This window comes from Rhinolophus sinicus, chromosome 17 (genome assembly GCF_057876585.1).
Source record: "Rhinolophus sinicus isolate RSI-liver-muscle chromosome 17, RSI-T2T, whole genome shotgun sequence".
Classification (NCBI taxonomy): Eukaryota; Metazoa; Chordata; class Mammalia; order Chiroptera; family Rhinolophidae; genus Rhinolophus; species Rhinolophus sinicus.
In genome coordinates, this window is record NC_142517.1 from 179,063,655 (window position 1) to 179,086,600 (window position 22,946).

The following is a 22,946-nucleotide window of genomic DNA, read 5'->3' on the forward strand; positions in this document are numbered from 1 at the left end:
TCCCAATTTTTCTGTTTATTGTTATTGTGAGAAATCCTTGTAATTCCCAAAAGCAAAAATTATCTGCAATTTTATTAGCCTGAGAAAACCACTATTGACTTTGTATATCTTTTTATGCACATGCACACATATTTTATATTTTATTTACATGGACTTTTACCAAAATACCGTCTTTCTTAATGCTCAGATAATCATATACACTCATATGCATATATAGGGATTGGGTGGGTTGGTCATTGATGGTTTTTCCGTATGGGTCATGTTATGGGTCACCTTTCAAATCATCATTGGAGATCTTGTTATCCATGGCTCTCCATGTTGACTTGCTCCACCCAATCAGTGACCTAAGTTCTGGGGTTGATTTTTCTCTTCATCTCATCGCTATCTGTTCTCAGCTAGCATTAGTCCTAGTGGACAATGGGGTTAGGGTTAGGGCATTATGCTACTTTCCTCTGCTGGATGCGTTTAACTTTCAATATGTACCCTTTTGATTTCTGGGAGGAAAATGAGAAACAATTTGATTGTCCTGGCAGTCCCTGGAAATCTACTGTGTGATAATCTGAAGGCAGATACACATCTTCCACTTGACAGGACTGGAGAAATATAGAAGGGAACCTTGGCTTTGTATGGCAGCTTGGTCTGTGACTCTGCACTTACTATCTGTGTGGGTTTGGATGAGTCATTTAATTTTAGTGAACTTTGTCATTTGTAAAAGGGATATAATAATAATACCAAAGTTAATTTGATGCTCTAGTGAGATAATTACATGTAAATGCTTTGTAAATAATTAAGAATGATATAAATATTAACTATTATTGTTAATATTATTTTTAACCCCTCTCATGTGTATTTCCATTTTAATTGGTGACAAAGGGTTTTTACCCAAAGGACTGAATTCATGATAATAGTTTTAGGTCACTGAGGAAGCTATTCTTGGGTTAGGACCATTTCTGATACTCCTCACATTACAGTCAGTAGGACACCACTAACTCTCTATGCCTGGGGTTTGCTCTGTCCCTTTAAGACTGAAGAGGCACCCACAATAGTTAACAAGAAACAAGGCCTCGTGAAAAAAATCACCATTTTCTGTACCAGAGGAATTTCATGTTTTATTGTTTTCTAAAAGGGCATACTTCTACTACTGTTTTACTGTTTTCTAAAAGGGCATACTTACATCACCAGAAGGAGGGACAAAATAGATGCCACTTGAGTCGAATTTATAGTTTGGATTTTCAATTAATTCTGGGTTGAAGAATTTGTTTAGAATACTGCGCAGCGTACGCCGGTCCCAGTCGTCAGTCACTCTGCCTCCGTAATTACATTCGCCGGTCATGTATCGCAGAGCATCATAAGGCAGTTCCTAAAATTGAGAGCTCAAGTCGCTCAACCGATTAACCGGTTAACAGCTATCAGTCGCACAGTACACAACATTGTGTGTCGTGCTTGCTTGAATGATTAAATTAAACATCTTACAAAAGTTTGCCTTAACACAATTTGTATACTTCCCTGCTAATTTTTCCCTGGGTCTTTTTCTTATTTTGTGGTTTGTCGTTTCCATTCAGTCAGTGCAGAGAACAGAACTCCTTTATAGCTTATGAACTCACTACTCAACTAACATTAATGGACCGCCTACTGTGTGTCAGACACAAAATGAAATAGAAGCCATCCTTGAAAACCTTGCACCACTGAGCGACATTCAAACGAATTCAATATAATTCAGAGATAATCAATGTTCATTTCCTTCACCACCGTTTTATATCCACATATATTTTGACAATGGGAATCACACTGTATATACAATTTTTCATATAACTTTTCACCACTTTTCATATCTTTTACCATTTCACAAAATACTTTGAAAATAGTATTTTAATAACTCTTTTAATATTGAACACTTCAGTGGCTCTTAATTTTCTACTGGTTTCAATTACTTTTCATTAAATATACATTTCTCAAAGGAAAGGAGCTTACAAAAAGCAATTGATTAATGTCACCAAAATGCTTTTCTCACAGACTACAGCAATTGTAGTAATCAGTTTGAAAATCTTTGCTAATTTCAGAGCCCAAAGATAATTAATATTGTGCTAATTTGCATTTCTAGAATACTAGTGAGGTTCATAATTTTTTCATATGTTTAATAGCATTTGTTCTTCTATGAACTAGCTGCCTACTCATTTTTTAATTAAAGTTTTACTTTATTTGTATAAGCTGTTTTAGAAATTGACTTTTATTTATCTAATTTGTGGAAATATTTTTCCTGTTAATTTGTTTTTTTATTATAGTCCCTTGTATACAGACTTTTTTAATGTTTTTGAATGCAAAAGTATTGATTTTTCACATTGCAATTTCTTTTCTCCTAAGCATACTTATGCACCTGCCAGCAGTAGAATAGGGAATTCTATTTCTTACTGCTCTCAACAGAACTAAGCAATATCATTCAAGGAAAAAATATTGATAATTAAACCATGAAATTGTTTTTAGTTTTGAAGTTTATTTTTTATATTGACATTATAAAAATGTTTATCATTTGTGTGTCTTATTTTGTTAAATTATCTACTCTGTTCGTTTATGGGTTTTTCTAATTTGAATCATATCTTTTTATCCTAGTATGAAAAGTTCTTTATAAAGATACCAAATCCGTTTGTCAGATACATTTTAGGTATTTTCTCCAATTTCCATTTGTTTTTATTTTTATGATGTTTAATTGTTTATCGTATTTTAACATGGCAATGTTTAAAATATTTTCTACTACAATATGACAATCTTTTACTTTATTTCATCATTTTTGGGCTTTACATGCCCTCTTGCAGTTGGTTATTTGTTAAAAGTTAAAGTGCATGAATCCTACGTTCCAGTGATCTCACTTTGAGAAATCTTTTCAATAGAAATAATAGCACTAGCCAACAGTAGATAGCTGTGATTAAAGAAGGGAGTCATTGAATTAGGAGTTGGAAATTATGAGACTTGTTATTTGATAGAACTGGAACTGAAGGCAGTGAATTTAGAACATGTGTCAATGACTGAGACCTTGTGGAGTAACAAACAGAACGAGAAAGGAGAACTCCAGCATTTTTATGGTCTTCAACTGCAAACGTGAGGGGAGTTTGATCAGATGCATGCCCTGTTTTGCCTGCCTTGTTGACAGGCCCCCACTGCATAAAAATGAGATACAGTAAGAAAACTCATATGCAAGTTAAATAGCCAGTATACGAGGTGGAGCACGTGGAGTAGTTGGGCACTGGAGGGCTTTCTGGGGTAGAAATAAAAGGAGCTCTGGAGGAGGAGAGGTTATGTGTAGAAAAGGGATAAATCTGCCAACATGGCCCTGAGAGCTGATGGGTAAAACATTATTTTTCTCAGCAGCTTGATCATAACCAGATCCAACCAAATTGGGGAGTGTGTTCTCCCAGAGCCCCAGGTATATCGACAGCTTGCTGCTGGGGTTGCTTCCCTGCTCGGTTCTTATAAGAGGGATGAAATCATGGGCAGGGAGAGAGTGTAGATGGAAGCTGAACTCAAAGTTGATGATGAGTACATATGGTTATATCCTACGTTGTTCACTTTAGCATTTCTTATTAGCAAAAAGTAACAAGGAAATCAAATCTGAATAGTCAACAAAAGGGAAATACTGAGTAAGCAGCCATTAAAACAAAAATTTGTATCTATTTTGAAAGTTGTCCACAACATATAGAAAGTGAAAAAAGGCAAATTGAAAATGGATATGCAAATATAGTTGTTTGTGATGAAAAATTTATGTGTATATTGTGCATATGTACATGTGCACTTATATGTGCATTGGAAAACGTCTGTACAGACATGCTCTAAGCTGTGAAACTGGTTGTCATGGGGTAAATTTAGGGTGAGAATGAGGGGTGGGTCTCTCTCTCTCTCATAAATGCACACCACACACACACACCTACCAAAATAAGAACAGCAAAGCAATTGCCCATCTGCCAAGTATATTTTCTTTTTGTTTTCTAATTACTTTTTTTTAATCCAACAGGAATTGGATTAAACTAAGTATAGTATGAAGAACCTCACTTAATTTTTCCTAATAGAAAATAACCAGTTATTCTAACATTTATTGAATACATCTTTCATTTCCTATTCACTTAACATGCTGTAATTACTATGCCTAATTTCTACATGTAGTTGTGTTGCCATTCTTGTTTTTAAGAGCTTGAAAATTTTTCCACTAATCGTGATTTATTCATTAAACAGACACTAACTGAGCCATCCACTATCTACTATCTACACTGTTTTAGGAACTGGGGATACAAGAGTAAACAAAATTACCATGTAGTCTAGTGGCTCGTGATTTGACAAAATTGCTCTCCTTCTGAGCAGAAGCTTACAGTTTGAGTGGATGGTGGTTCTATTACTTTGATGCAGGCACAGAATGGAAAAAAAGGGAGCAGTAACAGGACTCCGTAAGATAATCATTCCTCATTCTGCTTCTTTTCCAAATGTTTTCGTTACTCCTTGGTCTGTTATTTTTACAAAGCACATCACTTTACATCAGCCCCATGCACTGCCAGCCCCTAACTAGAAATCAGGGTGCATGGTGTTTGTCAGCGCCAACACTTGTATACCAAAGACCACTTTCGTGAAATCTTTGTTTCTTCAAGTTCCTATTAGTGTTTGATTCCTCTAGAATGCTAGAAGTTTCTCTATTGATATCACCTCCCTAACGGCTTGCTTTTCCTCTTTATACATTCTTGGGGGGAACCTACCAAGGCCACATTTCCAAGGCATGGGGTTACTCACAGGAAATTAGAATTAGACCATATAAATTTGGTTCTATAGCCACAGCTGACTGGACCTACTCAGGAGCTAGAAGCTCTAGGAGGTCTCGGGATTCTAAATCTGTTGTAACCACAAACCTATTCAAATGTTCAAGCGGAGTTTAGTGCATCCCTCTTTTATTTGATTTCCTCATCCTATATCATTCTCTTGGTGACCACAACTGTTGTTGGTCTAGGCTTATTTAGTGTGTGTGTGCATGTGTGAGTTTAATTCTGATTGCTTTCTTTGTCAAGACAATGGATTATTTAGTTTTAAGAAAAAAATGTTGCTTGCTGAAGAAGCATTACATTAGACTTAATAATATCAGAGGGAACTGTGAATTCTCATTCCTCAAAGAATCTCTCTTTAAGTCTTGATGAATTATATGTGATGAATGAGTAGCAGTTTTGTCAAAGTTTGCTATATAATTACTGTGCTGTGGGAATGAGAAGCACTGCTGAACTGTCATTTAGTACAAGAAATCAGTTAAATCAGTCCTGTATGTTATTAAAAGATTCTCTCCATAGCATTTGATAGAATGGACGACTCCTGACATTCCCTATTTACTCAGCACGATCTCGCCTGCTTTTTCCCCCTGGCTGCTCAGTCTGTACTTCCCACGCCTCTGCCCTCTCTCCTCCCATTGATACTGGGTGTTCACCAACAGTAATTCTTTAGTTCTCTTCTTATGCTACAAGGCCTTCCTTTTAAATCTCAGGTGCTCTCAGGCTTCTCCTAATGCTAATAACTCACAAATCTCTGTTTTGTGCTCCCTCTCTTCTCTTGGGCTTTAGAACTATATGCCCAGAGCTTATTATATATCTTCACGTGGACATTCCAGATCTATCAAATGTAGGAGGGCTGAAGAATTTTCCATTCACCCAGGTATATAATGCACCTATTATTTACCTATTAATTCCTGGTACTATTCCTTGCCTGGATTAATGAATGGTTCTGCTACCAATCCAGAACAGAAAACGAACATCATCTGAGACTTCCTCCTCTTCCTTTACCATTTAATATCTCAGTTTTTGCAATCCTTTTCCCTGCATATTTATTGTACCTCTACCATGTTTTCCATCCTAGCTCAAATTCTTTAAACTCTTATCATCTCTTGCCTGGGTTGTCATGATGGTCAGTATTAATTTCCTAGGGCTGCCAATAGGTGGCTTAGAACAACAGAAATGTATTGTCTGATAGTTCTGGAGGCTGGATTTTTGAAATCAGGGTGTTGACAGGGCCACACTCCCTACAAAGGTTCTAAGAGGATCCTTCCTTGCCTCTATCAGCTTCTGGTTGCCCCAGGTGTTCTTTGGCTTGTGGCAGCATAACTCTGACCTCTGCCTCCCTCTTCACACAGCCGTCTTCTCTCTGTGTGTCCAAATCTCCTTATGATGACATGAATCATATTCTATTAAGGACCCACTCTACTCCAGTATGACTTCATCTTAGCCTAACTCGTTGCATCTGCAACAACCCATTCCCAAATAAGGTCCTATTCTGAGATGTCACGATTGGAACTACAACATAATTCCAATCTCACACAATTCAACTCACATCACCTAAAACTGGTCTGTCATCTAAGGCCCTCTCCTCTAATCTCCTCTCCTCTGGGCTGCTAGAGTGATCTTTCTAAAATGCAAATATTCCCCTGAAAGCACATAAGTAGGAATAGAATAACTCCCCAAATCGGTTAGCATAGCATACAAAAATGTTCCAAATCACCTACAGTTAACCAAACATTTTAATCTATTCGCATTTTTTAAAAAATTGAGGTGTAATTGAGATGTAACATTATTTTAGTTTCAGATGTACAAAATAATCATTTGGTATTTGTATACATTATTTGCACTTTTAAAAAACCTTTTTATTGTTGCTTCTCCACATTATTTACCTGAAAACCTTCTATTTATTAAGTGCCAAGCACCTCATCCTCAGTGGAACAATGACATATCTCTAAAAAACAAGTGATTCTCTAGAACAGAAGGAAATCAGTCTGTTTTTTTTTTTTCATTTTAGAGCCTTGTTAATTTATGATTGTCTCAAATTTTTTTCAAAATAAGTACAATACGATCACTTTTCAGATTCCCATAGATGTTTATGTGTCAAAATAAATTATAAAATACAGGTTTCTAATAGACAAACACACATCCTAACTACCTAATATAGGTTATAGTGTCCTGTTATAATAAAGCACGACTTAATAAGCTGTTGGGAACCATCCTGCTATTCATTTTATAAGAGTAGGAATTAATCAGAAGTCCCTGCTTACTATATGAACATTTACGACATGTTAAAGAGCAAAATAGGTAACGTCCTTGCTGTGATTTTTACGATACCTCATACTGGTTCAGGAACATGTGGAGTTGCTGTACACTGATTCTCAGGTCAGTCTCATTGAACTCATAAAGAATATTCCACCCCAGGGGTCCAAATTTCCTTCTCTCTTGTACCAAAGCATGAAAGAAACAGAGGCCATAAAGTAATTTCTTGAATTCCTCCTGTAATGAGACGAAATGGTGCCACATCATTATTTCCCCCCTAACATTGCATTGTACTGACCATATTTTAGAATGTAATTAATTACTTTGCTTATAAATATATCCATCCCGAAGTATAACAGGAACCGAATGAAGTATGTTTCTACATACTTAACATGAAACAGGTTTTGATTTAATTAAAAGTTAAAGGAGTCCAAAGTTAGAATCAAAATAAAATAGTTAAATTAAGGATAGTGTTTTGGGTAATTGATGTACATATGGCTCTTTGTTCTTTTTTTTTTTTTTTTTTAATTTAAATACTTTTGATTTTCCAGTGAGACTTATAATATAGTAAATATTCAATGCTGAGAACATACTTCTTTGAAAGCAGGATGCCACAGAAATCTTTCCTGAACAGACTTCAGACTTGATTTTACTAGTAAGGAAATAATTTTTCACTTTTGGGGACAAGGACGATGGGGTTACAGTCGGAGGAGTCCAGCCCGACAGCCAGAGGAGAACCCATAAAAGAACTCACAAGAGAAAAAGTCAGCTTTAAACCCCAAGTACAAGGGTCAAGTCCAGAGATCTCCCAGCACTGGCGGCCCAGAGCAGGAACGTCTGCCCCTCCTTGCCTCGCCCCTGCCCAACTCTGAACTGAGAGGTTAGTATCAGCAGCTATCGCTGGCAGGAGGAGACACAGAAAGAAGGATGCCAACTCCATCCTCTTTTCCCAACAGCATGAAGCTCACTGGCTATAGGTCTGAGGTGAGCTACTGGGGAGAAACATTTTGAATAAAACCTGAAGTACTGATTAATATTTTGTATGGTACTTTCTAATTTCTGAATCAAGGTTGGCTTTGGAAATTAAAATGAATATAGGTCATTGTATTACCTGACAATGGCCAGAGAAGCCATGAGGTGTCCAGAGTGTTATCCAAGGGCAGGGAAAGTTTCCCCTGCGGAGTCAAATTGAAAGGGAGAGTAGAAGACAAAAGTACAGTAGCATAAATTTAAACCAGAGAGGTGGAGGAAAATAAAGTTAAGCATGCTTTGTTAATTCTGGAACTATTTCAGATATATTACTGAGTAAATCAGTAAACGTGTTGATGTTGTAGAAGCCAGGTTTCTCACTGTAGAAGAAGGGAAATGTAAGTATGGAATGAAGAAAAACAAGAAAAATCCCTGGGTAGATGGACTGAAATTGGAGGTATTGCTATGAACTCATTACTTCTAAAATATGTATATCAGTATATTTGTGCTCACATACTTGTTTGTATGCATGCATACCGTGTTTCCCCCAAAATAAGACCTAACCAGACAATCAGCTCTAATGTGCCTTTTGGAGCAAAAATTAATATAAGACCCGGTATTATATATTATGTTATGTTATGTTATATTACATTATTACTGTATTGTATTATATTATATTATACTATACTATATTATATGTATTATAGACCCAGTCTTATAGTAAAATAGTAAAATAAGACTGGGTCTTATATTAATTTTTGCTCCAAAAGATGCATCAGAATTGACAGTTTGGCTAGGTCTTATTTTCTGGGGAAACACGTTTTATATATATAAACATGTGTATGTAAGTACACGTATATATTCCTAAGCTCTTTCCACCGAAAGGGCCAAGAACCAAAGACAGTGCAGTAGCAATGAGCTCATCTAGCACCTAGATCAAGACCTAGATCTAACACCACTCCCTACTATAAAAGGAACCAGGACTCTTTAGAAAATGTCTGGTTCTAAGACTGGGATACAGATGTTCCTGGAGCATCTTATGCCGGAAAATAAGAGGGACAATAATAATAAATTATATGTATACATATATATAATTTTTAAATGATGGTACCTATACCAAGTACAGAGGAGCCATCTTGAAGGAGCACTGACCAAATCTGGGAAAATTTGAGCAAAACATTTAAGGAATAATAATGAATTGTAAACCATTGGAAAAAAAAACAAACCCCAAGAAATTCATGAGTTCATACCAATAATAGATAAATGAATGGAGGACAAGGGAGGGCTGTTGCTGACAGGAGAATGCCAAGTGTCAAATGTGGAGGGAGTGTTAGAGTTGGAATTGTCATAGGAAATAACTGGTTCAGGCAAGAATCAGCAGTGGCTACTAGGCTGGGGGAGGTGTGGGTTTTGATGAGAAACGGGCTATTTGCATGATCCTAATATGGCCCCCTACAAACTGATTTTTAGTTGCAACGGGTAAAACAGCTATTATACAGTGAAGAAATATGACAACACTTTGTCCAGATGATCAAAAGTAGTGTCATCAATGAGGGATAACCAGGCATCATATGCCCCCCAGTGTGATAACCTGAGGACACGATATCGCCTACATAGTATTCTGGCTAAGAGTGCATAACCTGAATCTAATCATGAGGAAATATCAAACAAGTCCAAAATATTAAATGTTTTATTGAAAAAAGGTGGGGGAGATAAATTCTTCAGAAATGTCAATGTCATCAAAGACAAAGAAAGGCTGAGGAAATACTCCAGATTAAAGGAGGCAAAGACACATGGCAACTAAACATATGCTAACCTGAGACCAATCCTGTAGTGGGCAGGGACACGCTCTAACAGACATTACTGAATCAACTGACAAACTTTGAACATAAATGGTAGATTAGATATAAAAGTGTATTCTAAACTAGTAACTGCACTAGGGTAAGACAATATCTCCATTTTTAAGAAATATACAATGAAATATTTATTTAGGAATAAAGGGCCCTGACATATCTAACTTACCTGCGAATGGTATAATAGTAGCAGAAGGTGAATGCACAGGACGTAGGGGTATTCTTTGTGCAACAGTTACACTTGCAACTTTTCTGTAAGTTTAAAATCATTGCCAAATAAAAAGTTTAAACAGAAAAATTATGATGTGCCGCTTTGGCATTTGAGGAGATTTGGGTTTTAGTTTAGACTGTGGATCATAAAAGCCTGGACTTCCAAAATTTGTGGCTACCACTGGAAAGACCACTGGATCGAGAAGAAAGGGATTAAATTTTGCAATAGTCTTTTGCCCAGCTAATACATGTATCTGGTCTGGCAGTAATCTGTTTTTCTGGGCCTAATCAATGCAAAAGCTAGTCATACAGCAGGTCTTACTTAGAAGCTTAGGATAAGGTTTGACTTAGTTTTAAATATAGGTGCTGTTTTTCTTTTTCTTTTTTTTTTTTGTTAGTACCCAAGACTTTTTTAATGAAAATGCTTCTTTAATTTTAATGTTTTCTTTTGATGTGTACTTAAAACATATTTCGACATCAAGAGTGTGAGCTTTTTAATGGCAAAAACTTACCGAGGTTCATAACCCCTTTTAAAAAGAAACTCTTCCATTTTTAATTATGGTAAAACGCTGTGAAACAATTTTAGGTCACAGACATTCACACACAGAATTCTAATCATGAAAGCAGTGGGTGGCTTCCCTGCTTGCCTGGTGACGCTAAAAAAGACCCTTATGAGTCCCATCAATCAAGGAATAAAATCATTTTGGCTCTCATTATAGTTATATGGAGAAAATATTTTTATATTTTAATTTAAAGATATGGCTCCAAATAGCAAAGAGCTCGGTTAATATCCTGAAACAAGATTCTCCAACCTTGCAGATCTGTACTGGGAATGGCTTACAGCTGACTTTCTAAATAGAAAGCTACATTATTAATGACACCCCACAAGATCTCAGCTGAGCAGGAATGAGGCTGGTAGTAAAATTAAAATAAAATATTAATAAAATTGACTTCAGCACAGTCAATAATCAGTAATCAAAACCCAGTGCACTGCAGTGCAGGAGGCCTATTTAATTTGTAGTTTTACTCAGCACACACATCCATGATCAACAGGGGCCACTCGAATTGCTTTACAGGGCTCAGGTAACAAGACTTAGCCATTACTAACAGGTTTTTTGCAGCTGCCAAAGAACTCGGGGTCAGAAATCGGATCCATGAGGTATGATCGAATGATATTAGCTCGTAAACCTTTCGGTGCTTCATTGGTCATTTTCACTCCATTCTGCAGTACAGACACAGGGAAATTTGGAGATGGGTAACTTGTCAGCCAAATTCGGAAATCTGGGTGTGTTGATTCTGGGCTCAACTCCTGCAGGAAAAGAAATTAGATACGAAAACACACATAAAATCAATGAGACGTCTCCAGATCACATGTGCCTGGAATGGGCTGGAAGTGGGAGGACACGTTTTTACAAAATAAAGCTTATAGCTGCAATGTAAGGCAAAGCAGGCTTACAACATGATTCTGTCCCAGGAACAACATACTGGTTTGAGAAGGCCCAGAGTGTTGTCATTCTCTTTGATACAATTAAATCATACGACTGCAAAGTTTAGAGAGGTGTTACATAATTCAGAGTTGGCTAAAATAAAGATAAAGACATTCCAAAAAAATCTTGTATCTTCACTGATGTTGCTGAAACATTTATAGAAATAATTCTCTGCCCTAGAGCTGGCTAAGAATAATTCCTTCTTTTTGCTATAGCCATGTTGTGAGAAAAAAGCAACACACTTGGATATGTTAATATTAAACCAAGCAGGAATGGAAAGAAAAGAGCATTTGGAAAGGTGAAAAGAACTGGTATGTCTTGAAGCATAAAAGCATATCACTAGCAGCTTTATTTGTTTAAGGGAAATGTCAGGCCTGCATTATAGAGGATAACAGAACACTCGGTGCTGTCCTGAAGGCTGGCTGTACAGATGAGCAACAATTATCAGGGGCTCTTCCCTCTCTTCCTATTCAGTCCCACTCCCTACTGCTACCTTCCCCAATTGTCCATGTCAGTGGTATCTATGTTTTTAAAACTGCAAATCTCTATTAGTAAAAAAATTTTGAGCATTCATGTGGTGAAGGGGTGGGGGTGACTGAATTAGGAAGGATGCATAAGTGCCTCAGTTCTTTAATAAACGGTGAGGGCACCATTTTTTTTCTCCTTCCATCTGCCCTAGATGCCCAGTGACTTAAGCAACGGGACTCACTGGCCTTTGAGTCATGTCCACCATCCATTAGAGACTGTTCTCTCTCTTAGATGACTCTCTGATTGGCTCATACTATGATATAATTCACAGGAGACAGAGGAACCATGAGGAAACAGGAACAAATATAAAACCTCTAATAAAAGGCCTAAAGGATGAGGAGATGTTGGTAAGGCAAATAATAGAAAAATAGTTTTTCAGCTAGAAACAGCACCTGTTATAATGGCTTATATTCTTGAAAAAGTGTGTTATACCATGAAAATGAAAGAGCGTCAAATGGCTAGAGCATGGACATCAAAATGGAAAGTGGCCAAAGATTAAACCGGAGAGGTAGGCAAAGGTCAAATGGAGGGGTTGTTATAAGCCACGATGAGGCTTTGAACTTTGTCTCGCATGCTTTGGGAAGTCACTGAAAGGTTTTAAACAATGAAGCAATATTCATTCACTATTATAGTAAATACTTATGGAGTGTCTCGCCAGGTCCTAATCAAGGTTTGGAGATAAAGCAGAGAACAAAACAAAGTCACTGTCCTCATGTTGCTTACATCCTATTAGGAGATACAGACAAAACAGCAACAAGTGGCATAAAGAAAAATACAGTCTGCTCCTTAAAGTTTCAACTGAATGTCTGGATAGTGCGAGTTATAGCACTGCCTTCATTAGTTAGTAGCCTGAGGGACTGTGAGTTAGGAAGGGGCCAGAGTCACGGGTAATTACAGAGGACACATTTTATCTGTTTGTTGAAATCAAGTACGAGTTTTCTCTTTACTCACTTGAGCTGACTGGGCTTTCTTCCTGGAATTTCTGCCCACAGAAATTGAGAAGTACTGTGACCCAGTACAAAGAGAGTGGATGGAGTACCCTTTTGTGGCAGAATCACTGGCTAAGTGGGTGAGAAGTGAATTAAAGAACAGTTAAACCATGATGCCTTTTGGGTTAGAATGGCCACATAATTTGTCCCTGAAAAGCCTCCTTCGTTGTTTTTGGTTCACTGCTGTAAAAAGTAAATTGGTTCCTGTCCATCCTGTGGTTTACAGTCATCTTTGAGGCTGCGCCTCTGGATTACGGATATTTCCAACTCACTGGAAGGGCCTCTGCCCCTATTAGGAGGGATTCGGCAAGGTCTGATATGTGCTCTTCTCTAGTCAGTCCTCTAGTTCCCAATGCCAGGCCATCCCTCCTGTAATCCAGCCACGTTACTCACGGGCAACCCTCCAAATCAGAGAACAGGAATGGAGTTACTTAGATGGTATTTATATCACTAATTATAGTGAGAGACTACAATCTAATAAAAAATAAACTTGCATTTTTACCTCACAAACTTTCTCGAGGGTTGGCATCCAAGAGGTGGCAAGGTGACAATTCTGAAGAACAACCCATGTTCCTTCCTTGACAGCTTTTTCTAACATCTTCATAGCTATGGGCCCTTGGCCTTGACCAAGAGATAAAGAGCTAAGTTTTGATCCCCCATATCCCTGTGTACAAGAAAAATAAGGACGTGAAAGAAGAATCAATATTATTATTACAGGAAATGTTAACATTAGGTATATTAAAATTTAATTATGTAGCATCCTCCAAAGATCTGAACATACGTAGCCCTAAAAATCTCTTACTGATTAAAGATCCTGCAACTACTTAGATAAAAAGCAGGTCAATTCATGTAGGAAACAGTCCTGGTAATAAATGGAAAATTCTGTTAGGTCTTTGATTGTTGAGATAAGGGAAAGAAAAAGAAATTCAGAAGACTTTTAACATGAGGAGGAGGTGAAAGGGTCCGGATGTTATGCAACAACTCCTAAAATCCAAAGCTGAAAAAGAAAACTATGCATAGACACATGAACTTGCCCTGTTTCTTCCAGATCTTTGCCTAATTATATTGTAACTAATTTGGCTACCGCATAAAATTCAGAGGGAAAAAAACATTAACCCCTAATTCCCATTTGAAAGTTTCTTTAAAGAATTCTGTGGGACTGTTTGCCTGGGATTCATTTCTCTTATATCTGGATTCGTCTGCAGCTTCTGGACATGGTGTCTGTGACCCCGAGCTCTTTCTTTCTAGGGCACTTACCACGTGAATGCCTCTTGGGAAAAGGCTTTGAGTTGCGGTAGCAGCACAAGAGTAGGGTCTTGAGCCCTGTCTGACTGTCCGTGGTTTATCAACACTAGCAGTAGAAGAGGCGGAAAACAAAACAGAACTAGATACTACTCTTTCTGGGAAAAGTGGAGGTAGCCAGTGAAGACAACGCATTGAGCAGTCCTACGCAGGGGCCAGACAATAATCACAATGTATAATGTGGGAAGAAAAATGGAGAGGAAATGGGAGGTCTCAAGGCTCAGAAAGGTCGTGGTGATTTGGGCAGGGTGAGTCCCACATAAATGCATACTTCTAGCCATCTTCGTCACTTCCATGCTAGCCCTGCCCACCATTCTTCTTCCTGGACTTTCAATACCCCTATTCACTAGTGTCCTGCTTCCATTTTGTGTCACTCAAATCAATTCTCCTCACTCTTGTTAGAATGACCTTTATAAATTACAGATCAGATCATGTCACTCTGTTGCTTAACACCCTACCCCATCGTCCTACCTTAAAGTCCTGAATGTATTCTACAAAGTCCCCACGTGAGCTCGTCCCTCAGTACATCTCAGACCTCGTCTCTTGTATTTTTTTAACCAACAGTAAGTGCTATGTTTTACAACCAATCATCTAGTATCTAAGAATTACATCTGATGCAAGAAATGGGATATTAAATATAAACTGTCCTAGTAAAGAGTATTTTAACCAATTAGCTATGTGACCTTTGAAAAGCTATTTAATCACTCCATGCTTAATATCCCTATCTGTAAACTGAGGATTTGCTCATAGGACTGCTGTAAAAATTAAAATAGAAAGTGTGTATAACACATATAGCAAAATTAATAGTATATATAAAGCACTCAATACAAGTGGTGGTGGTGGTTTTATAAATATCAGCACTAATACCACTCAATGTTACTTGGATTAGACCAAAAGGGAAAAAAATCAAATAAAAAATCCCAGTGACCTATTTACTATTTTCTTGTTCTAGGCTGTATGATATATGAAAAATTACAGTAAATTCATTTGAATAATTTTTAGAGCCTAGAAATGTAAATATTAGCACACAACCTGGTAAAGTGACGGTAATATATGATTGTTCTGGAAAGTCAAGGAAGGTCCCTCTTTACAGACTGGGGAAAGAAGCAGGATCAGAGAGACCTAGGGTCATTGTCCAGACTTGAATTTGTTAAATCAACCCAAGCTCATTCATTGGTGCAAATTATGTCACAGAGTCCCCCGCCCCCTCAAAGTAGGAGAAAAGCTAATGCACCCAAACCCAAATTCTGGCTTTACTATTTAGATAAGGAGATATTTTTAATATCAGTGTGACCATTTAAGTATCAGTTTCTTGGGACTCTATCAACCTCTGGACTCCCAAGTCTATCAAGGGCTGAGTGATAAATTTTCACCTTTTTCTCACCCTTTAGCATTTTAAGTATAATTAAGTGTTGATATATATGTATACACACACACATGCATGCATGCACACAGATAACTTCATCTGTGTTAAGGTACCTGGTCATCAGCAAATTTTAGAAGGGCAGCCATGGGATCTGCTCCAGGAGAGAGCACAAAAATCAGTGGTGCACAGCAGTTGCTATCTGCAAAGGCCTTGGATAAGTCAAAGGGAGGTGGTTCAATGAATATACGCCCTAATTTGTTGGTTATAAATTCTTGCACCATTGGAATAACCTAGAAAGGAGAAAGAATATATTTGAAAGGATATTGAAAATCTGTCTAAAACCTTTAAAAGTTCAGAATCAAGGGTGTTTCAAAACAAAGGACTCTAGTGGCATTTACTTGGGTGTTCACTGATGTTAATGGAGAGTCAAAGGCATCGCTTTATATAAATGCCTTTTAGATAGAAAAAGACTATAAGTATTTAAATAATGAAAGATGGGTGACACCAGAATTCAAAGGCATTTTTTCTTCCTTTTAATGAGTATTCAACACATAATGGATAAAGAATATATGAAACCTTAACTTTTACTTAAGTTTTAAAATACTATGTTCCAAAGTCCAAAACTTAAAAGTAGAAATTTTAGTGTGATTTATACAATACTATACCATCAAGAAAGAACAGATATAACTGGACAAAAATTTTTTAAAAAATCACTATGAAAAGAAACACAAGCCATACTCCTGAGAAACAGGCAAAACTCTATTGCATGAAATTTCTGATAACATGTCTGCATATTTTCTCGAAGCGTGTTTGAGAAAGAACAGAATTCCATGGCTAGGGAGTTTCTGTGATGTGAAATGGAATTGTACTCATCAGTACAGCCGAGGTACAGCTTCAGATATATCACTCCTTCATTCTGATGAAGGGTCTATAGTTTATCATTTCTGGGCAATGGCACCAGCTAATCAGACTCAGGTGTGACCCAAACAAGTGATAAAATATTTAACAAACAAGTATCCCTGTGCCCAGCTTAACAAATTATGTAAACATAACCCAAGAAGAGGAGGAATGAAGTGACAAAAGCACAAATAATTTTTGAAGGTCTCAGAACCACTCCAACTGGATACCTGCTCAAATACAAGGATGGAATGGGGTGTATGCACAACATTCCAAACTAGGTTGGGAATTCCACCAGCCTGCAACTTTTCTGAACTTGGAGCAAACTGCAGGAGCAATCTGCAGATGCCAAATATCTCAGAAGATGGTCTCCTTTGGAAAAAGTTACAAGTATTTCCAAACTTTAATTGTATATTCTCTGGAACATCTATTCACACAAGGTTTGTAAGTAAAGATTATTGACATGTCATAATGGCTTAGAACAGTGTTGATCCTGGTGTGTGTGTGTGTGTGTGTGTGTGTGTGTGTGTGTGTGTGTGGTGTGTGACTGAGGGTGTGAGGGTGGGGAGCTGACAGTGAAAAAAATATCTGTGCTTAAATTAGATTTTTTAATTCCTTTTCAATATTTTTCTAGATTCATTCATATATGGAAAGTGTAGAGAAGAGAGACAATAAATTTATAAGTGCTGTGATATCAAGAACTTACCTAACAAGACGACAGATATATTGATTGTGCACAATAAATATCTATTGAACAAATGAATAGATAAATAACTCAGGGTGCTTCCTTTTGTAAGGGTGGGATTCTAATGACAGAAATCTTAAGCAAAAATCACAGAATAACAAATTCACTTATACGTAAATTTCATTTCTACATAGTTCAAGTTTCAGATTTTTTGAATGGGCACACATGTCTAGCTTATTGCAAGAAACTAAAAATATCTTAACTGTCTGGCCCAAGACTTGTCCTCGCCCTTCTCATTATTCTTTTCCTATAGCTTGTCTTTTCTCACTAGATTAACAACATGAATAACTAACAAAGGAAAAAAAAAACAACCCTCTTTCCTCCCAAGGCTGACTTCTTTACTAAATTATAGTTTTACAAAGAAAACAAAAGTACCAGCCTTTCAAGTGCATGGCTTTAGTTTTAGTAAGTTTGACTTGTAAGAGGCCCGTTTTGTGAGTGGTTCAGGGTTGTATTGGTATAGCTCACATGAAAACATGGCTGCTGTGAAGTGACTCTTCTGTTAGCACCCCACGACCAAGCTAGGGGAGCTCACGTGAGGGTGAACAGAGGCAAATGTCAGAGCTTTATTTTTTAATGTTAAAACTGAACAAGATTTGCTTGCTTCCAAGACTGAACTGTAACTCCCAAGGTAAATGAGGTTATGTTAGCTATTCAGTTTGCGAGGTCATAGATTGGGTTTGCTTCTGCAATCTGATTAGTCCAGCATTATGTTTGTAAAATGAAATCTGTCAGTAACAAAAATTACAGACTAATCTAGGCAACCATCTTCCAAAAGGCAGGAAAGAAGTTTGTGGTCTTCCATTTATGTTTTTCTATGTATTACAAGTTCATACAGGATTTATCTGAGGTCAGAGAAACATTAATTTATATTTGACAAGTTTCTTATTGAAAGATGATTAATATGCTTTTTCTTTAAAATTCAGAAGGAGAGAACTGTAGCCAGAAGCTCTTCATTTTGTAAATGGATTCAAAACATTCCCTAGCTCAGTATTTATCCATTTGAAAGGTTTCTTTGCAAAGTAAAACACTATAAATTATTAAATTCTAAAGGAAAGTGTAAGCCCATCTCTTTTTCTACTGCTGAATCAGTGAGTATCTTCTCCATTTTTCCAAAGGAGAACATTAGAGAACCTGGCATTTGTGGCTTCTTACCACTGGGAGGAGTTGGTTTTGAGTGGAGAGTAGTGGAAAAGAGGCCAAAAAAATTGTGCTGACAAAGTATATTATAAGCCAGAGATCAAGCAATTGCAGATTTTCCTGGTGGCTAAATATATATATATGTGTGTGTTTGTGTGTGTATGTATATATAACAATATATATATAGTAATATATGAGTATGAAATATACACACACATATATATACATATATGTATATATGTGTGTATATATATATATACATACATATATGTATATATATGGAAATATATATTAAAAATATATATATATATATGATCTCATGACTTAGAAATTGCGAAGAAATAAAATCTATATAGTATTAGCCCAAATAGTAGCTCCATATAGCACTGTCACTTTCTCTGGTTACGCTAATACTATTTTACTTTCAAAAACTACTCTTTGAAAGCATAATCACCATACAGATTTAAAAATATATATACCCCAAATCAACAATTCACCACTAGAAACTGGAGTACCTGGTAACAGCAAGATTGAAGGTTTTGATGTTGCTAGATAACGTAAGAGCATATTAATAAGTATTTTTATATTAAGGATTATGATGTGAAATACATAATGGTAACTAGCCAATTGTATCACTTAGGACAAACTGAGTTATGCTGTAGTAGCAAACAATTCCCAGTTCTCAACGGCTTAACACAACAAAAGCGTAGTTTTTTGCCCCTGCAAAGCTGTCTGGGTGTGCTGGGCAACTATCTCTCCCCGTGCCGGCTCAGAGAGCCAGGCTGCTGTCGCACTGAAATATCAACATGATTCCACAATTTTGATGGCAGCAGAGTGCACTGGAAAATCTCACAACTAGCAGTTAAATGCTCACATTTGATTGGCCAAAGCAAGGTGTATGGCTACAATACCCCCACCTCGAGTATGAGCGGAAGTAGTGGAAAATCGAAGATATTGGTGAGAAGCATTAATGTCTACATACTTGTCCACCTCTCCAAGGAAAACTCTAGAGGAGTTACGGTACAAAAACATAGGAAACAGTTACAAGACAGGATACTACAGTATTGGACAGAGTATCTAAGAGAAGTATACAACCATAATTTAACCTCAATTGATTTAAAAACAAACAAATCATACAAACAAACAACCCCCCCCCAGCTTGACTATAACTCCCCACCTCCCTCAAAAACACTTTAAAAAGAGAATGAATATGGAAAGTAATATATGAGTATGATCTATTTGGTAGCACAGTGTATCAGTGTATTTTCAAATTAAAATGTCAAATTCTTTAAAACATAAAACTGGGGAAAAGATATTTATAGATGAAACTGTGCAATAAGGAAATGGCTCATTAATCACTTTCAATTAAACGTAATATAAAACACGAACAGAAGCTTCTTTGTTTTTCAAATATTGAGGGGAGATGGTCAATGGTTCATGCAGAGTCCTTTTAGTATAACAGTCTTTAGCTTAGAAAACAGAGTAAAAACCTTTGAAAATTTTAATGAAAGATTTTTAAAGAAGGAAGCCATAGTAGGCAGGAATTTGAAATATTTAATATTCTTTTGTATTTGATACTTGAACTGAAAACTTCTGAGACTTATCCCTAAAGTTTTGGTGGAGATTCATTTTTTAAAAGGGCTACCGAGGGTACAGTTCATCCTCCATCATCAGTTTAATACTGATTCTGAAACAACTGTAATTACTTCCAGGACCTAAGAGCAGAGCAGCATTATGACTTTAAGGGGCCCGAGACACTTCTTGAGCCTCTTTGTTCATAAAATAATTAAAAATTGTATTTTACAATTCTTTTGGTATAAGCACAAGTATAATACAGACTGGATTATACTTTCTGATCTTAAAAGAAATTATGACACCTTCCTGGACCCCCTAAGTGTTGTGAGCCTTAGGCATTGTGCCTAATAGATACTGGGGGCCTGGCTAAGAACACACTGCCCGGTCAAGCAAGAATTACATGTGTTCACTGAACAGACTACAGCTTATAAAGAAGACCTCCATCCCATATTACCAGTGATGTCTATAAAAACATTTAAAAAAATATGTTGTCTTCATCATCTAAGTTCTTTTTTGTTGCTAGGATATAAGTATTGTCTTATATTCCTCAGCAACTTAAATTGTGAATACAGTAAGTTTTGAAATAATTATGTATTACTTTTATTTGAGTAGTAATTATAGACAACTAGGATATTTCCTCAATTTTTTTCCCAACATACCTAATGTCTGTGTTTTTTCAAGAGTTTATGGGTATCTCTATGGATGTGGGTCATTATTCTTAAGTGAATAGTTGTTTTTCTTTTTTTTTCAATCGAGTATAATACTACAAATGAGGATGTCAATGAGTACTGAAATTTGCTGACATAACAGGTCAGCTGTTACATTGGTTATATAATTTATTATTTAAAGAAGGTAAGACTAAAAGTATTGATCATTTTCCTTTGCAGTCAGCAATGATAAATGCCTTAAAATAATATTCTATTAACTTTCCAAAGGCCAATAAAGAATTATATATAAGGGTAGCATTTGAAGAACCACAAATTCTAGTACATCAGTTTGCTATTAACACTACTGACTAATTTTACTGAAATAATAGGAATACAAATGAAATTATAGCACATAAAGGAAGTAGATTGTGAGAAATTAGGGAAGCAACTTAAAAAGGAAGAATCATAAAATAAACTATAAAATATAATCTGAAGTTAGTGTGTTTTTAATAAATATACAAACTTTTAAAAAAATGGCTCCATTCGAAGGAAGTGGGGTTATTTCCCCCAGCCTCCTTTATCTCCTCTATGACACACAAGGAAATACATGTTTGGCTGACTATGGAGAGAGGAGGAACTGGAATCATTGAGCTGCTTTCAAAGCCCGCGTTTACCTTGTCTGGCCTCAAGCAACGAATAATAAGCATCCTTTGGAACTTATTTGCTTTAACTTCCCAAACATCAGGAAAAACTTCATGATGCGGTTCCTAAAATTATGGTGGATATAATTCAATGTTATTTTGGAGATTACTTCTAAAATGAACAGTATTTGAACTTATAAACCAAATTTTAGAGAAAAACATAATGACTAACTGAAATCCAGAACGCTAATGTAAAATTTATTAGGTTGGGGCAAAGTTTTTAAATAATGAAAAGAAAATTTAAAACCCCAAGAAGAAATCGAAACTAGGACAAAATGATCCCTATTATGAAAAAAAAGTATATATGGAGTTTTATTCCCATTAATTCTTCAAGGGCATGTAAAAGAACCTACCAACTACTCTCATCATCTATTTATAAAAATAAACATTGCAACAAAAAAAGGGCATTGTACTAAAATTTATTATGTTATTTCTTGTTTTGAATAATTTTGGTATCCTTTTTATAAAGGGATATTTGAGAATGTGTACAGTAAAGAAGAAGCACAAAGAAGGAGAGTGCTATGGTACTAAAAATATACAAGAAGAAAGACATCAAGATTCCAGGAGGGGGGCAGCTGGTCAGCTCAGTTGGTTAGAGCATGGTGCTCATAACACCAAGGTCACCAGTTCGATTCCTACATGGACTAGTGAGAAACAATGGCTTGAGCTTGGAGCTGAGCCCCTGGTGGGCAGTAGGTTGGCTCAGTAGTTGGAGCGCAGTGCTTATGGCACCAAGGTTGTCGGTTCGATTCCCGCATGGGCCAGTGAGCTGCGCCCTCCACAACTAGATTGAAAACAGCGACTTGGCATGGAGCTGATGGGTCCTGGAGGGACACACTCTGCCCCTGTATTCCCCAATTAAAAAAAAAAAAAAGATTCCAGGAGGAGTGGTAACCTTCAAAAAAAACCAAAAAATCAAAAAGGAGAACATTTGTACCTTTGAAACTTCGGGGAAGGTTATGCAGTGTCTCAGATCAGAAATCTCCATGCTTCACTACAGTGAATAAATTTCTATTTCAAATTAGAATGAAGTACTCACAAAAACTTATTTGTCTCTATAAAATATATTTTTATTATTAACAAGGAGAGATCCAAAAGATATCCTGTCCAAATTATTTGAATTCATGTGTAGACACAATCTTACTATTGTATATAATACAACAAATAGGTAACCAGATAAAAAAATGTTCTCCACATATCTGTTTGTTTCCCCCCTCCTCTTCACTTTCCTAAACTGAGCTTTGGATATTAAACCCAAGGAAAGTGGAATGTCAAGAGAGTAGAAACAAAGGAATAGAAAAAAATAAGTGGGAATTTGCACAATCTTAACCCTTTTACTAAAAAGTTAGGGAAGCTAACAATTTCTATGCATTCCAGAAGGGAAACTGTGAGTGTCATGGTATGTGTTAACTATAATAGTCTCCAATTAGCAAGATAGGGTCTTGTGAAAAATATTTGAGAATAATTAGCCTTTCCCTCTTCTCAGAT

General features: G+C 36.5%; 1 protein-coding gene across 2 annotated transcripts in view; it reads right to left on the reverse strand.

Annotated features, from left to right (window-relative positions):
- DNAH7 (dynein axonemal heavy chain 7) overlaps positions 1 to 22,946 on the reverse strand; it is a 215,154-nt gene that overhangs the window by 18,229 nt on the left and 173,979 nt on the right. The window contains exons 54-59 of one of the 2 annotated variants that reach the window (XM_019741304.3): positions 21,432 to 21,524; positions 15,867 to 16,043; positions 13,588 to 13,749; positions 11,190 to 11,390; positions 7,125 to 7,286; positions 1,175 to 1,360 (exon numbers count right to left, since the gene is read on the reverse strand). In XM_019741304.3, coding sequence (XP_019596863.3) covers positions 1,175 to 1,360; positions 7,125 to 7,286; positions 11,190 to 11,390; positions 13,588 to 13,749; positions 15,867 to 16,043; positions 21,432 to 21,524 — 981 coding nt within the window. The remainder of the gene's footprint in view (positions 1 to 1,174; positions 1,361 to 7,124; positions 7,287 to 11,189; positions 11,391 to 13,587; positions 13,750 to 15,866; positions 16,044 to 21,431; positions 21,525 to 22,946) is intronic. The other variant, XM_019741305.3, reaches the window with a different exon arrangement.